At 29.2% G+C, this 19117-nt stretch overlaps 1 protein-coding gene across 2 annotated transcripts; it reads left to right on the top strand.

The window, feature by feature from the left end:
- Window positions 1-17776, top strand: LOC107618980 (putative LRR receptor-like serine/threonine-protein kinase At1g05700). 2 transcript variants are annotated; one of them, XM_021112322.2, is made up of 13 exons: window positions 2-261; window positions 4867-5425; window positions 7043-7533; window positions 8635-8770; window positions 8940-9011; window positions 9109-9180; window positions 12073-12153; window positions 12677-12825; window positions 13438-13652; window positions 14068-14194; window positions 15707-15769; window positions 15881-16070; window positions 17304-17776. In XM_021112322.2, the coding sequence occupies exons 1-13, from the start codon at window positions 93-95 to the stop codon at window positions 17689-17691; spliced, it is 2712 nt and encodes a 903-aa protein (XP_020967981.1). In that variant the 5' UTR covers window positions 2-92; the 3' UTR covers window positions 17692-17776. The 2 variants fall into 2 exon arrangements, with proteins under 2 accessions (XP_088356078.1, XP_020967981.1); XM_088499952.1 differs by lacking the exon at window positions 8940-9011 and having other exon boundaries at window positions 1-261.
- The last annotated feature ends 1341 nt before the right edge of the window (window positions 17777-19117 follow it).

Here is a 19117-nt window from a genome sequence, read left to right as displayed (position 1 = left end):
TCAATAATGGGTACATATAACTACTTCTTATGCTTTGAAATGGTACTACTACTCTATCTTCAATAATTTTGCAAAACTTGGCGGATATATATATGGTTGAGTTTAGTGGACATCATCAACCTCTGGACTTGCAAATTCTATGGTTCTTGTTTTTATCAAACATGGAGAGAGCAATAATAATATACTACGGGGTTCTGCTTTTAACTCTCTTATGTGCCTCCTTTATCTACGCACTTGTACCCAATACCACTAATATTCCAGGTATCTATCTTGTTATGAAATTAGAGAGTGTTTGTTAGTGTCTATATCCATAGGAAATGTGGATATAATGGTATATATTTATTGTTTATTTGTTGAATATAAATTTAAAAATTTGTTAAAAAGTTTCTTATAAATATTATTAAATTTGTTATTAATATTATGAGAAGTTTTTATTGTTTGAATTATTGATTTTTTATTATGAACGATGATGGAAGAGAAAAGTTACGTTGGTGGTGACTGGTGATAGATGAAAAATCTAAGATGGAGTAAACGCATTAGGCATACAATCCGGGCAGAGCTAGGATAAAATTTAGGGAATGACCGAAGTTTAATTTTTTAATATAAAGGGATTAAAATTAAAATTTTAAGAAGATTAAACAAAAATTTACACATAACCCATAAAAAAAAGGTTAAAATTTAGGGGGTCACTGCTCCCCCTTTATGCATGAGTGGCTCGCCCCTGCATACAATGAGAGTATTATAGATTTTTTGAGAGTTATATATGTTTTAGATATTTATTTTGTCAAACATAAACACATAAATATATTTTATATTTATGTTTTAATTAAAATTAATTATTAATATAAAATATATATTAAAATATAAAATACATATTATAAATAAATTAAATTATATATATTTATGATAAATTTTAAATTTAATTATTCTTTCAGTCACTATAATTTTATCAAATTTTTAATTATAAGTTTATATATTTTTTTAATTAAATTTCTATAATATATTAGATTTTGTAATTAAGTTTTTATTAACAATAAACGATAAAAAAAAAAAAAACGTTTATGAAGTGTAAATTTACTAATTCACCTATACTTTCAACATAGAGGAACCACCCTCTCTCTATTTGTCTATTCTCTGCAAATTTAAACATTAATCTCCAAAGTCACACTCCTTCGTTCAATTCAACCTCTCGGTGACATTCTATCGAACACCTCACCCCTAACTTCACCCCTTCTCTTCTTTCTTCCACCCTTACCTTCCTCCGCCACTCTTTCCACCTCGTCCACCATCTCTTCATCTTCTTCTGTCACTATCTTTCCTCTACTAACAAACTCCCTATTTCCATAGTAAAATTTTTGCCATAATAAACATAAATGCAAAACTAAAATTTTTAATTTACTTTAATCAAATACAATTAAAAACAATTCTCTACTACCACCTTCTCCTCCCCCAACCCCACTACTGTTACCTTGTTTCTAATTCTAAATACAATTCCTCTCTCTCCGTCTTTTTTTGGATTTCCACATGTCCCTCCGATCCCAAATTCCCAAAACCGCTTCAGTAGGAGCTTCGGCTGCTCACACCAACCAAAATGATACCACCATTTTCAGTCTTGCGTCCGAGTTGCGACCATCGCTCGTAATTTTGACCGAGTTGAACATGCCTTGCTCGAAAGAGAAACACACCTTATTGCGGCAATTCAAGAGAAGGATAACGAAATGGCGTCCCTCAAAGTGAAGGATAGTATCTATAGCTTGAATAAGTTGAATCTCAAATTGTAGCTCAAGAAATTCAGAAATAAAGGAACAAAAGTAGTCGTTGATGTTAAAAAAAAAGGAGAATGTGAGTTCTGATCCAAGCAGTGCTGGAAAGTGCATGCATTGTTTAGAGATAAAGAACAAATTGAAAAAAGAGAAAGGTATGAGTGAGCCTCTTAGGGATAATAACATGCAGTTAGAATTTAAAAAGTCTGAGCTCGACAAGAGAGGTGTTATTGAGGATCTTATAAATAAGAACATTAAATTGGAAGCTGAGAAGGGTGGGTTATTGGAAGAGTAAAAGAAATGGGATGCTGCCAAAATTGATGGGTTGAGAAAGGAGGCGTGCGCCTTTGACTAAAGGATTTTTTTTGTAATTTAGGAAATAAGATTTAGGTGTTTTTAGCAAGGTTCTGAGAACCGAATCGGTCATCGAATCGTTCTAACTACTGGTTTACTGGTTCATAAGTTCAACTGGTTCAATCGTGATTGAATCGAAAAAACTATTTTATAATAAAATAATAAATAAAATATAAATAAACACATGAAAATATAATTATAGTCTAATGTAAACTTTAAAATATCATTCAAATTAAAAGTACTACATAAACCAGAATGTTATAATCTCATTCAAATACAAATTCAAAAGTCAAAAAATAAAACAACCAATCAAACATAACATAGCAACATCAAAATGATCCAAGTTTGTCATCAATCATCAAAATCCTCCATAACTTGCTGCAGATTTGCGTCATTGATATCATCACCTTCATTTCCACTACTTGGACCAGAAAAAGCAAGTGGTGCAGCATAAGATGTATTACTACTATCACCACTACCACCTTGATCTAAATCAGCATCAATCTCATCTAACAAAATATAACACATTATCAATAAATTAAAGATCAAAGCTATTGTAATTTATTGTCTGATCAATAAACTATAATACTCACCAAACAAATCTTCAATATTACTTGGAAGATCAGGCTCTTTTTCAACAACCTCTTCCGTCACCCAAAAATCAACCATATCAATACTTTCAATATCGATTGGATCATACTGCAACTTTTGCTTTCTTTTTTTCTTTCCTTCATAATAAATTAAATACAATATATGATAACCCTAGTATATTAACTATACAAAATCTAATGATATGAAATGAAAGGATGAAATATATATTACCTGAATTTAAGACACAAAATTATATGTAACATACACAATATCACTTAGCCTATCATGCTCCAATCTATTCCTTCTTGTTGTATGAATTTGATCAAAAAGACTCTAATTCCTTTCACACCCTGAAGAAGCAGATGCTTGGCTAAGAATGCGAACTGCCATATTTTGTAAACATGGAGCAGAACCACCAAACAACCTCCAATCTATATTTTGTAAAGCAACGTATCTCCAAGCAGGATCATTTTTTCCCCAAACATTAGAAGTTTGTGACTGACTTTCGTTAGTCGCGGGAGGAAGAGAACTTTCATTCGAAGCATAAATATTTTCAGCATTATTATTCCTAGGCAGTTCTTAGTTGATACTTTCATCCATACCTAAACATTACCAGCAATCCAACTCAATAATCTCAACTCTCAAGTTCACAACAAACAACATCCAAAATTATTCAAAATTATTCACAATTACTCCACAAACAACAAAATTCAGTTCAGTAAACAAAGCAAAATCAGTTCAGTTTCAGTAATCAGTAAATAACAATTATTAACCAAAGTTCACAGTTCAGTTTAGCAGGATCAGTTGAATCAGTTCACACTTCACAGTTTCACACTACACAGTTCAAAGAAAAATAAAATAGGGAGACAGAGTTCACACTTCACAGTTTCAGAGTTCATCATGTCACACTTCAGTGAGTTCAGTTCACAGAGCTTCACAAAATCAAAGAACTACTTAATCAAACTCATCAGGAGACAGAAACATGCAACAGTTATTCAATCAAATAATCATAACTAAAAAAAAATTACCTGAAACTCTGAAAGCTCGAAGGCACCTTCAAGGCTTCAATAGAACATGCAATAGGGAGAGTGGGAGACAGCGACGGCTGCTGTGCGACGGAGGTGGCTGTTCCAACGAATGACGACTGCTGCGCGACGGAGGTGACTGGTTGACTACCACGACGGCTGCTGCGCGATTAGGTGGTTGTTCGAAGGATTGACGGCGGTGGCTCAACGGATGTAATGGACGACCGGACGACGAGCTCGATGACGATGAGAACCCATGTGAGAGTCAGAGAGGCCGGAGGCGTTCTCAGTTCACTTCACTTCTGAGTTCTAAAGCTCGATGAGAAGGCAATTAGGGATTTGGTTACTGATTTAGGGTTCCAGAGGCTGAAACGGCAACATTTTGCTGTCCAGTCAAAAAACCGGCCGAATCACGGTTCGGTTCGACCGACCGATTATCGGCCGGTTCACCGGTTCAGTCCCGGTTTTCAAATTTTGCTATTTGCCTGAATCGTTCTTGTGTTTGGTTTACGGTTCAACCGGTTCGACCGGCCAGTCCGAATCGATTTTCAGAACATTGGTTTTTAGTTTTATAGGTGGTATGTTCCTTTATTTAATAGAATTCTGTTAACATTAAAGTTTTTGTCATAGTAAAAATTTAATTACAAAATTTAATATAGTATAGAAATTCAATTGAAAAAAAAATATAAGGATCTATTTAAAATTCGATGAAATTATAAAGACTAAAAGAATAATTAAACCTAAATTTTACTCAATCCTTTTTTAAAAAAAGAGTAAGTTATTATCTATAATAAATCTAAATAGTTATCATCATCAAATTCGTTTTAATTCTAAATTTAATTTGAGTTTTGACAATCAAACTAATTAATTATAGTAAAACCATTTAAACTTTATACTTACAAAATCACACCATTTTTATATCAACTTCATTACCAATTATAGAATTTATTTTTATGCAATTAACTATAATCATATAATTCATTTTATTCAATAGTTATTAGACATGTTATAGGAATAACTTACTTTTTATTTGACATAGAGTATTTTTGATGTGCAAACACCTTTATGCATATATGTCTATGTCTTATGGTATATATTAACCAATTAGATCCTACTTGATAAAACATTTGTAGGTTTCATAACCATTGATTGTGGATCGAGCAAAGAATACTTGGACGAAGAAACTGGAATTTGGTACGAGACGGACAAAAGCTTAGTAGAAACAGGAAAGAATTGGAAGGTTCCAGGGAGTTCAAATTTAAACGATCCATACTTCGGAAAACCATCAAGAACGGTGAGATGCTTTCCGGAGGGAGTGAGAAACTGTTACACACTAAGAGCGCCACAACAACAGAGGTATCTAATTAGGGCTATATTCACATATGCCAACTACGACGCCAAAAATCAAAGCATGACATTTGATATTCACCTTGGCGTGAATTCATGGGCCACAGTGAGTCTTGATTCCAATTTATATTGGTCCTTCACGGAAATTATATACACTCACACCAGTGATTCCATACAAGTTTGTCTTGTAAAAACTGGCCAATCAACTCCTTGCATTTCTTCGTTGGAACTACGCCCTTTGAACACCTCTGTTTATGCTCTCAACTCAACCACCAATCCACAATCATTACTGTGCTATCAATCACGGATTGATGTTGCATCACTTACCTCCCCTCAATATATGAGGTTAGATTTCTCTTCATGTTCAAAAATGTTTAACCATGTCTTTCTTTATTATTACTACGTGTTTAATTTTGATGTAGGAAAAGTATAAGTAAACAACTTTAAATCAGTTAATTTTAAACAATTGTGATGCTGAGAATGACCTTCACATACAATTTTGTTGGTCCAATTAGAATTCCTAAATTTGTAATTGTGGCTCAAGTTTGCCTTTACCAAAATACTAATTTAGCACAATTGCATGATATGATGGACACTTCTTAAACGATGGCATACTGGTTTCGCGCCCAAACCCTTTGAAAACCACATAGTGTAAGGATTTTCTTGATATTTTGCAACCTATAATTGTCGTAGTGGAAAAAAAAGAGAGTTTTAACCCACAAAAAACTGAAACTACGTGATTTTCAAAGGGTTTGAGCGCGAAATCAATGCACCCTTATTTAAGTAGTATTCACTATGTCATGCAATTGTGTCAGATAAGCATTTTGGTGATGGAGATGATCGTAGAGGCAAGTCAAAGCCACAATTACAAATTTAAAAGTTCTAATTAGGGTCAATGAAATTGTGATAGTCAATTTTGAGCATGGGACTAAATTTCAACTGTCAGAGGCCAAATTAAAATTTAACTCGTAATTAATAAGTATGAAGTACAATTTAAAAATACTTGTTGGTTAGTACTTTATTGATTATCTAACAAAATGACAAAAAATATTTTTTATTTTATAGAATTAGGTAATTAGATAGACACATAAATTTAGTTTATATCTATTGTGCATAAAAATTTATTATTATTAAGTTAAATTATTCTACTAATTTTTATAATTTTATTAAATTTATAATTAAATCTCTATATTTTAAAAGCTTTCAATTGAGTTTACATTATTTTAAATTCTGTAGTTAAGATTTTGTTATATCAAAAAATTAGAGTTAATTGAATAATATAAAAAAAATATTTAGATTTAGGAATTTAAAATTTAAATGTAGGTATTTTTAATTTAAAAAAATTATTAATTTTAATATTTTTAATACGATAAAAATCAAATTATAAAATTAAAAATAATATATAGACCTATAAAAAACTTTAAATGATAAAAACTTAACCACAAATTCATACAACTATAGAAACTAACAGAACTTGTTATTATTATTATTAGGAAAAAGTATATATAACTAACAACATTTTGAACAATATGTAAACAATGTGAATTAATAGGGTTAAAAGAGTAAATTTAATTAGTAGCATTAAATTAGAGTGTAGTGTATTTTTTTTGGATCCCGCTAGGGTGACAATGGACTATTTGTACAATGTGTACAATAGGCTATTGAGTTACAAAATGAACATCTCTCATACTATCTAAAATAACCATCCGAGTACTAGCGATAACTTTTCAAATTTAGCGCTCTAATACCATGTCATGAAACCACTTATCCCAAAAGTTTCAGTTGAAGGGAAAAGGTAACACTAATGATTATATCTCTAATACTCCCTAAACCTCCATTGTACACATTGTATAAATATTCTATTGGTTTCTCATACTTTCCCATTTTTATTTAATCAGTGCTTGTTCTTGTTATTCAAAATAGTCATTGTTTACCTATCATTCCCCTTATTATTATTATTAGGTACAGAGATGATGTTTATGACCGGATTTGGAGGTATGATCGCGACGTAGATACTTGGCGAAGCTTGGTATTAGATGATAACTCGACGGCCATTGATGTTGATGCTTACAAGTTACCATCCCAAGTAATGAAAACTGCTGCGCAATCACTGAATATGTCGCATCCCTTAGAATTGGGTCTCTCCACTTTGCTAATAGATCTTGATGACGCTACAGAATATTATGTGTACTTTCACTTTGTGGAAATTCAGAAACTCACGGCTGGGAAAAAAAGATTAATTAACATAGCCCTTAACTCGCAAAGCATACTCTCACAACCCTTGGTTCTTGAATACCTGAAACCAGTTACTGTTGGTTCTTCATACACAGCACAAGTTAATGCTACTTTTAGCATTAGTGCAGCGTTAGGATCGGAAGCTCCTCCTATCCTCAACGCCTTTGAGGTCTATAAGTTGATCACGCAAATTGATTCTCCAACTGATCCAAGAGATGGTATGTATGTAATTATTTTAATAAGTTGTTTTTTTCTTTCATTATTTGGTAATTATTGTGATAACAAAAATTATATTTACACGTTAAAATCAACTACTAAAATTAGTCTTTATATATTTAATTTATTTATAATATATATTTTATATTTTAATATATATTTTATAAAAAATTATTAGGAGCATCAAAATTTATTAATTTTGATTATGAACTAATTATCAATATTTAAAAGTATGACATGAAGTATGTTGTTGAATTATTAAATTAAAAGAATTAAAATTAAAAAATTGTATTTAATAATTAGGTGATAGTAAAAAATAATAAATTTTAATAATTTTTTAATATTTTTATATTTTGTATTAATTGCATTAATAGTAACTGTTTTAGGTTTTTATAGATAAATATGTGAATCATTTTAGTGTTAAATTTTGATATATATCATATTGATGAACAAAAAGTATAAATCCTTCTATGTTGATTATATTTTTTCATATATAAATAAAAGTATATAAACTATGAGGTAGAAATATTTTAATTAACACATTCATTTAAAATTTTTAAATGACTTTTACTATTTCGACGGTTAGAATAAATGAATAATTGGATGAGCATGTTAAACAATACATTAATTTATGTATATAAATTTAATCTAATACACTTATTGACATTGTAAAATAATTTTTTATGTATATTTAATTACATAATGTTACATTACTAAAAATAATTATTTTATATATTAATCGTGTGACTGGTCATTTAAAAGAAGTAAATTAAAGAACGAATATAATTAAATGACTAGCTGGGCTATAAAATATTTTACACTGTTAGTACGTACATTAAAATTAATAACTATGTTACATATACATCAAAATTATCAGCTACTAAAATTAACCACCAGTATAAAATATATATTAGAATACAAATACGCATTGAAAATAAATTAAACCACACATATATTTATATATAAATATATTAGTGGCTGATTAGTGTATCAATAACATTTTTGTAAAACTAAACTAAATAATTTATAACTTGAGTTTTAAGGAAGGTTTAAGAAATTGTTTAACTTAATTAATTAGCATGGTGAATTGTGTTTGTTATTAGTTGGTGGTATGAGGGACATCAAAAGTGCGTACCAGATATCTAGGTTAAGTTGGCAAGGAGATCCATGTCTTCCAGATCAATTTGCATGGGAGGGTCTCACTTGCAACTATCAAACCAATCCAAGGATCACGTCATTGTAAGTACTAATTAAGTACTAATAAGCTAATATTAATGTCAAATTAATTAAGCCATTGCTTGATTGTATGCATCATCATTATCATCGTCATGTTCATTTTTATCTTGCAATTTATTTCAACTTAAATGTATGGGTTGGTTGTCGAATTATATTATGAATTATAATATAGGAATCTGAGCTCAAGCAAACTGAGAGGGAAGATAAATTCATCATTCTCATATCTCACGGAACTAGAATACTTGTAAGCAGTGATAATATATAATTGTGGCTGATTAATGTTGTGTTAATAAGTTGAAGTATGTCATTTTTACCAATAAATTTATGTGTTCATGTTTCAGGGATTTATCTAATAACGAATTGGAAGGATCTCTGCCTGAATTTTTGGCAGACTTGTCAAGGTTAAAAGTTCTGTAAGTTTAACTAAAATCTTAATTTTTTATTTAACTTTAAGTTGCCCGTTTTATGGTCACTACGCTTTTATATTAACAATCAGTTAATAATATTCGTTTAAATTAAAATCGACGACCATGATGAAAGAGCCTAACAGCAGCAAAAATAATACAAATATTCAATATAAGAACAATACAAAAACATTCACAACACAATATGGCAGCAACTATGAACAAGTAAATATAGTAAGTAAAGCAATAACAAGAATACGAGATTTTAACGTGAAAAAATTCTTCAATGTGAGAGGTAAAAACTACGAATCGGCAAGATCAATGAAATAGCTCTACTATAATCAAATGAGATATAAGAGAGTCTCAAACAAAGCACAAATAGTACATATAACCAGCCAAAATACTAAAGCACCAAAACTTACAAATGAGAAGCAAGAAGATGAAAAATACCCAAAAAATAGAGCTTCTGTTCGAAGCCAATTTCTCCTACTGCAGACCTCCAATCAACAGCTCCACCGTCTAAAATAAAGAATAAGATGAGAGGAACACGAAATTTAAATTTCAAGCCGATCCAACGGTAAACAAATGAGAAATTGATATTTGAAATTTGCTGCTTTGCATAAAAATGAAAATTCTATTTTTCCTCTTCTCTCTCACTTTGGTAGCTATACTTTCTACCTTTCAATGACTCTAAAAATCTTATTAGGGTTGTAGTACAATGAATACAAAGAGACCCCCAAAAATTATACTTAGATCTCACAAAAAAGAAAAAAAAAATGTCCAACACATGATATCAAGTATTTTGATGACGAATTGCATCAATTTTAGCAGATAATCAAGATAATACTAATCATGATTTTGAAATGCATAAATTTTACATATTATTAGGAAAGTAAAAGAATGTAAGATATAATTATTTATGTATTTCTATTAAATATAAATAGTTTAAGTTTTTAAAATAAATAATTTATAATATAGTAGCAGAGATTTTTTATGCCAAAAAAAATCTACAGTTCAATTCTAGATATCAAAACATAATTAAAAAGAAAATTCAGCACAAAATAATCAAAATCAGAGAAATAGCCTGTATCTGGAATCATTCATGTGCTTCAAATTTAAAAGAATCTTATATGAGAAAATGCGTTAGATATAAATTATTGTACCTAAGAGCTTAGCTTGTTGAAATAATTCATTTTTATGATAAAGAAAATTGATACTAAAAAAACACTAAAAATAAAAAATAAATTTTATATCTTCGTTTCATAGCAATTTGATTATTGGCAATAGCTACCATCTAGGATGTTCGGTTTGCAGTTTGGTTCGATTTTTTTATAAAAATTCATTCGATTTAATATTATTTTAATTATGCGATTTGGTTTGGTTCGATTTTTTTATTGAAATCATTCAAATCAAATCAAATCAATTAAAATCGATTTGGTTTGGTTCGATTTTTTCGGTTTTTTAACTAATTATAGAAAAGAAGTCTAAAAATTGCAGGAAATATTAGAGCCAAGACTGAAATATAAAAAAAATAGTAGAGTGCAAGCAACTAACAAACATTAGTATGTACACTTCCGTTCAAACATTCCTAAGTTCATGTACTGATTGGAATTGGACAAAATACAGAAATTGCTACTGCAAATTGTACAACTTTTTACTTTCACCATTAACAACAAAATATTATGAAGGATGTGACATTCATGACAAATCAATGAAACTTCTTCAGTAAAAATCAAGTTCAATTAATCATGAAAATGAGCAAGAACTAAGGGCTGAAGGTGGAGCAAAATACATTTTAGAAAGGAAAAGATAAGAGCCAGAATCATTCCTTTAAACAGAAGCAAAAATATCAATAGGTTGAACATAAAAAATCAAGGGAAAAAAAAAAAGATTAACAACATGATAATGATTGAAACTATAATGAAATAAAAGATCACAGAATCTGCTGTTTGGTAAGTTTTTCATAGCATTGGATCTAAATTTTCGATCCAAGCCAATAAATCTATCCTGTGCCACAATCCTGCATTAATGAAACAGACTTCCAAAAATCAATAACAAATACATTGAACAAATACACTGAACAAATAATTAAAAAATCAAAAGCATCAATTCAAACAAATACATTCAGCAAATATATTCAACAATGAACAACAATCAGCAACAAATATATTCAACAAATACATTCAACAAATATATTCAACAAATACCCGACTTGGAGGCTCCATATCTAACTCGATGGACTCTGACCTTCGACGGTGCTAGGAGGAAGGGGGCTCGGCACTGTTGGGAGGGGCTGGGTTCGGCGCTGCTGAGAGGGGTTGGGAGGTCTAGGTTCAACACTGCTGGGAGGGACTGGACTTGGTGCTGCTGGGAGGGGCTAGGAGGGCTGGTTTCGGCGCTATGCTGGGAGGGGCTGGGTTTAGCACTGCTGGGAGGGGTTGGGAGGGGTTAGTTCGGCGCTATGCTGGGAGGGAGATTTTGAACGTGCTAGGTTAGAGTTAGGGTAATCTGATTTGGGGGTGGGGTAATAATGGGGTTGGGCTAATGGAGTAATGAGATAATGGTTTTTTTTAGGTGACTGGTTCGATTCGGTTCAGTTGGAATTTTCATTGTCAGAACTAAAAATCTAGCTGAATTGCAATAAAAACAGCAAAACATATTTTTTTCGATTTTTTCAGTTATCGATTTATTCGATTTTCGATTTTTTGATTCGGTTGGTCAGTTTAGATCGGTCCGAATCGATTTTAAACACCCCTACTACCATCCCACATGGTCATCTTCTAACTTGTGTCTTTGGAACTTAGGAGTAGGTTCTTATATAAAAAAATAAACATAAATTTAATATTTCAGATCGATTTGCTGGCTTTTGAAATTACATATCATATTTTATTATCTGTGCAGTAATTTGACAGGAAACAACCTTTCGGGTTTAATTCCTAAGGCTCTCCGAAAGAAGGTTGCAGATGCAAGTTTGCAATTAAGGTTCGTTTTCATATTTTCTGATCTCTGGTTCAACACCCAATGCTGCTATACATGGCGATGAACTATACATGCATGTAAATATCAATAATATAAACGAATATATTAATTCGTCACGTGACATATATTTATATTATTTGAGATATAATTATTCATATGTCTTTTTTTATTAGATTAAAATTAAAAAAAAAAATTATGCTATGATATCAAAATTTGTATAACATAAAAATTTAAAGTTCTATTGTTAATTTTAAAAGAAAAAAAAAAGTATAAGATAAATAAAAAAATAAATTATGCAAAAATCCAATTTAAATTTTTTAATTTAAAAAAATTATTTTATAAATTTTTTATTTTTAGAATTCACTCGGTATAAAATTCTAGATTTTTTGAATATAAAGTTCATATCACAAAATTATTTATCTCAAAAATTTAAGTTAATAAAAAGAGACATAAATAATTATATCTTTAACGGAAAAAAAAAATGTTATCATGAGTTTCATGACCCTACTCTTTACCTTAACATCAGTGTTGGTGGTAATCCAAATCTCTGCGTAAAGGATTCATGCAACAATAAGAAGTTTGTTACACCACTCATGGCATCTCTTGCAGCAGCTTTAATTTTAATCCTTTTGATCGCTGGATTTTGGATATTTCAAAGAAGACGAAAACAAAAAGGTACTCCTCCATTGTATATATCCTCTTTAATTTCCATTCTAATATAAGGTAAAGGATGATTGCTCTTTGAACAAAACTATAATCATCATCAATTAACTACAATCTCACACACACACGTACTGAAATTATTAAAAATTTAATAATAATATGCATACAATGACAAAAAAAAGTACAGAGAAACTAAAGTATTTAACAAATCAATTATTTTAAATATATATTAAAATCAGTTATCAAAAGTATTAATTAATTATTAGTATAAAATATATGCTGAAATATAAAATATATATTAAAAATTAATTAAATAATTATACATATATTTATATATAAATATATAATGACTAATTTTAGTGTATATATAATATTTTAGTTAATAAATAAATTAAAAATATTATTTACACATTAAAATTAATTACTATATATTTATGTATAAATACATATATATTTTATATTAAAGACTAATATTAATAGCTGATTTTAGTACACTTAACATAGTTGTGAATAAATAATAAGTTGTATAAGTTGGAATGAATTTTTTGTTTTTTTGTCGAAGATTTTTACGTATATATTTCCATGCATGTTTAATTTTGATTCTAATTTTCTTTATAACAATAGAAGCACATATTATTAAAGAGGGAGCATCGTTGAAATTAAAACAAGCAGCATTCACTTACAATGAGATTCTCTCTATCACTGATAACTTCAAAACAATGATTGGAGAAGGAGGATTTGGAAAAGTTTATTTTGGCATTTTACCGGATCATACTCAAGTTGCTATCAAGTTGCTTTCTCCATCATCACGGCAAGGTTATACGGAGTTTCAATCAGAGGTTAGATCAATCGTAAATTTGTCGATTTTAGTTAAAAAATAAATTAACATACTAATTGTCTATTTTATATAATAAATCTAATACTATTTATTTAATTTTGAAAAAAAATTTATTATCTAAATTTATTGACGTCAAAAACTGTTAATATTATAAATATTAAAATAGACGAAATATTTGTCGATTAAAATAAAATCTTTCCATTTCATTGTTGATAATGCAATGATAATAATATTAAGATCGTTAAAATAATAGATGACTCGATCGTCGATTTTAATATTTTTAGTAAATTTGACTATTCATTTTGGATATCAATAATTATACTGTTTCTTGTAGTGATTGAGATGCATGAATAATTAATCTGATCTCACAATGCATTCTCTCATCAAGTTTTTTAGGGGCTAAATTTCAAATGCAGGTACATCTTCATAGCCTTATACGTCATAGGAACTTAGTCTCTCTCGTTGGGTATTGTGATGAAGGAGAGAATAAAGCATTGATTTATGAATATATGTCCAATGGCAATCTCCGGCAACATTTGTCAAGTATAATAATCTATCTTTTGTCCTTCAATCTCGCTACATTACCAAATAATATTTTTGCCAACTTTTGCCCATTTTTGTTTATAATTATATTTAATGAAAATGTCTTTGTAGATGTGTTTAATAAAAATATATTTTTTATAAATATGTCTAATAAAAATATTTTTATAGATGTATTTTTTAGATATGCCTCTTTATTAATGTGTTTAAAATATAATAATTAATTATTATTGACAATAAATTAGCAGATAATATATTGATACCCTGTACTTTTCCTTTGTCCTTTTATCATAATAAGCATATGCTAGATTTAATACCAATTTACCTATCTAAGAAACTCAAGTCAAAGTATTTTCATCCATTTACTTTTATGTGCTTGTTTGTGCCTAAAATTGGTAATTATAAATTGTAAAATGACAACTTAATTAAATATATTATTATTATTATTTAATGGTGTTTAATTATCATTTTTTTTAAAAAAAAAACTACATGTATGTGAGTCTGATCTCCACCTAATACAAATTATTATTTTTAAAAAATTCTTCAATTCTTAAAATTAGTAAAAAGAAAGCTTGAAAAATACTGTTGGTATAAATATATAGTACTATACAAGATTTTAAAATAAATATTTAACAATATGCAGTTTCATTGTTAATAATAATAATAATAATGACAAGCACTAATGATGTTCTCTTATTATAGAATGGATGGAGTATTAAAGCAGTGTCCTGATAAGGAACAAAATCACAAAGCAACACACAAGACATAATATTAGCATTTCTATATCTTTTTCGGAAATGTTTGGTAACAAAACAATATGACTAAAAAATAGTCAAAATTTGTCTTATTTAATATTTATTAATAAATGCTAGAGTAAAGTATTGTTTTTGTCTCTAACGTTTGGGGTAAGTCCTATTTGTGTCCCTAATATTTAAATCCTCCTATTTGTATCCTTAACGTTTATAAAAGTGATTCAATATTATCCTACTATCAATTATACTAACAAATCAGATTATATTTTTCAATTATTCTCACTTGGATGTATTCATTCTCAATTAGGTCTCACTTGGATATGTTCGATTTTAATATTATACGCACTATTTGTGTTTAGATTCAATTATGTCCCTAGAAAAGTGAATTATGTAAATGTTGTAGGAATTAATTTCAACATTTGATGAGCTATTTTTCGAAGTAAATCATCGATTCTATCCTAGACATTTGTATTCTAACTTCAAGAATAGATTTTTAAAATTCAAAATAAAGCGCTCATAATGAGTAATTGACGGCAGGTTAATATTGAATCACTTTTACAAACGTTAGGGATACAAATAGGACGATTTAAACGTTAGGGACACAAATAAGATTTACCTCAAACGTTAGGGACAAAAATGATACTTTACTCTAAATGCTAAATAAGACAAATTCTGACTTTTTTTTTTCTCCTTAACATTATCATATTTTTTTTATGTTATTAGTAAAATTGAAATTAGCATGTTATTCTTGAATTGTGTGCAGGGGAAAACCCATATGTGTTGAATTGGAATGAGAGACTCAACATAGCAATTGATGCAGTGAATGGTATACAAACCGATCCAATTTTTTTCTGTTTTGTCGCAATTTGTGTTTCTTTCTGCTCTTGTCATTGTTATATATATAACAAATCATATTTTGTTATGGATTCTCTATCAGGACTAAATTATTTGCATAATGGTTGCAATCCATCAATCGTACATAGAGATTTGAAGACTTCAAATATATTGCTAGATCAGTGGAAGCATGCTAAGATAGCTGATTTTGGTCTAAGTAGAGCTTTTCGTAATGATATTGATTCTCACATATCAACTTGTCCTGCTGGTACCCCAGGTTATATTGATCCAGAGTAAGCAACAGCACAAACAAATAAATTAAAAATAGATTTGTGAATACCTTTTAATTAGTTGAACATTTGCGGTTTGTGTGAAATGTTTATACTTTTATCTTGTTAGAATATAATTATTGCTACATGAATATAGTAAACCAGCAATTAAATCACATGTATAAAATATATACTAAAATAATAATGTTTAAAATGAGTCATTGTCATAAAGAAGAGTTTTAGTTGTGTGTTGAAGGGGTCTTACTAAAAATAATTTCAATTATGCTTTCTATGGTGTATGAAGTTCATACAAGAGAAGAGAAATTTGCTGTGTTGGAGAAATTGAGTTATATTGTAGAGTTATGTCAGTCTTTATGGGAGATTTCAATGAGATTGTGTAGATGAAGGGGAGAAAGAATACTGGTTAATGAGTTTCTTTGTAATTTTTTTTAACTTGTCTATTTGTTTATTGTTATTCTTACTCCACTTATTGTGTTGAGTCTCTTGTTAAAATATATATATATGGTGAATGTTATTCTATTCTCTCTAAAGTAACATGTAAGTTATTTTTTCTGATGTGTCATATTTTAATTGGGTGTTTATTTTAACCTGAGTTACTTTAATCTCATGAGAGTTAATAATATCTTGGATGACGATGACGGCCTGACAGAAGAAGAAGAAAATGGAACACCCAATAAGACGGTGATACTTAGGAGGCACAACAACGACGACAAAGGAGTGGGGAGGAGTAAACGCAATTAGAGAGAGTTGGAGTACCTTTTCTGCAAGAATGATTTGGGAAGAGAAAACAAGATATCCAATGAGATGATGATGCTTGGGAGGCGTAATGACGACGACGAAGAAGTGGGGAGGAGTAAACGCAATTAGAGAGAGTTGGAGTAACTTTTCTAGAAAAATAATTTTGGAAGAGAAAAGGAAACACCAATGAGACGGTGAAGTAACTCAGGTTAAAATAAACATCTAATTAAAATATGACACGTCAGAGAGGGTAATTTACGTATTATTTTAGAGAGGGTAGAATAGCATTCATCTATATATATATATATATATATATATATATATATATATATATAATGTTGAATTTAATCTTTGAAATTTCTAATGCTTATCAAAATAGTATTGATTTTCAGAAAAAATCAAAATAGTTGTAAAAATATAAATCCCAAATGTTGTTAACACTTAATATTTTTTATATCTAAATAAGTTATATATTGTTTTGTTACTATATATGAATAGGTTTCAAAGGGTTGGATGTTTGAATAAGAAAAGCGATATTTACAGCACTGGCATCATTCTGCTTGAGTTGATAAGCGGCCGACCTGCAATATCAAGAGAAGCCAAAGGAGAAGCCATTCACATACTTGAATGGGTTAGGCCCATATTTGAAAGAGGTGATGATGATGACATTCAAAACATTGTTGATTCAAGGTTGTTGCAAGGAGAGTTCAACGTTGATTCCGCAAGAAAAGTTGTACAGATTGCAGTGTCTTGCGCTTCACCAACTGCAGCTGAAAGACCAGACATAAATCAAGTCCTTGTAGAGCTGAAGGAATGCTTATCTTTTGATACGCCTGAGGTGTCCGTACACATTGAAACTGACTGTTCTTTGATCTCCGGTAGATAGCTACCATGTAATAGCTAACAATCTTCTCTAATATAAGTAATCTAAAAAATTTAAACTGATAAAAAGAAAATTACGTAAATAAATATATCTCTAATATTTTTCTTTAAATATAAGCTCTTTCTTTGTTAGAGTGTTAGACTTTTGCATGGATTTTGTCTTTTCTTTTTATTTATCTTATTCCATTTTTTTTATTATCAAAGATCGATCAGACTTTAGTCTTTACTACATGAAACTTTGATACTATATTATAATACGGTTCATTCCAAAAATTTAAATTAATAAACAAAAATAAAAAATGAATGATTATATTTTTAACCATAATTTTTAAACAACTAATTCACTCTATTTAGATGGATATTTATGTGTACAAGTGATTTTAATTTTCATAAATTTTGATTTTTTTTTAGTAATTCAAACCCTGAGAAAAATTCAAATATAAATAGAGAAGATTTAAATTCAATATTACATAAGTCATAAAAAACATAAGACGTTATCAAAAGTAAAAAGATAAAAAAAAAATACAACACAAATTACTTTTTATATGAAGATTAGTTTAATTATTTTCATTTGAATTGTTATCGATAAACAATTATATAAAGGAAAAGTTTAGGAGGCCATCAACTTTTGTGTTTTGTGGTTAGCACTTAACCATCACAAGAAAAGTGAGTGATTTTCTACCATTAGATATAATCTCACACCATTAAAAACACTATTGATGACCAATTATTGGTTACAAAACACAAAAATTGATGGCCCCTTATCACTCTTCTTATATAAAATAATGTCCAAACACAGCTTAAATAAATTGCGGCAAAATAATAAAATTACATTTAGACTATTTTAGCTTATGAATTTTAGTATGTCTACGATTATGGTAACTATAGTAAAATAAACATACTAAAATGACTAATTTAGTAATTTTGAACATACTAATTTAATTTAGCTTCTTAGAATCTGTTATAAATCTGAAAAGGCTAATACCTGAAAAAGAATTTTATTTCAGGTAATCATTTCAAAAAGGACTTTAATTTATAGAACTTTAATTAGGCTCTTTTTCTCTCCGTTTTGTTGGATAAACAAGAATTTTCGTAAACAATGTGAATAGTGAATTTTAAAATTGATCGAATAAAGTAAAAACACACTACACTACTACGAAATTGACAAGTGAAAAAGAGAAGTTATCATATCCATAACTCAAGAAAACAATCAATTGGAAAAAGTTACTTGCCAAGAATTCTGAGCAGTAGATGGCCGAGTGAATTCAAGTATCGCAGAGTGGAGTGTTCATGAGGAATGACAAATAAAATCTTTAGTTTGTTATCGAAAACCAGTAATGACTAATTAAGAAGATGATGCTTAACAGGTCCTAGTCTTCTGTTGGAGTAGCAGGAGTCTTTCACAAGCAAATTTAAAAATGTTTGATAAC

This window comes from Arachis ipaensis, chromosome B9 (assembly GCF_059453495.1).
Source record: "Arachis ipaensis isolate K30076 ecotype BB chromosome B9, ASM5945349v1, whole genome shotgun sequence".
NCBI classification, from domain to species: Eukaryota; Viridiplantae; Streptophyta; class Magnoliopsida; order Fabales; family Fabaceae; genus Arachis; species Arachis ipaensis.
This window is presented reverse-complemented; position numbering and strand designations above follow the sequence as displayed.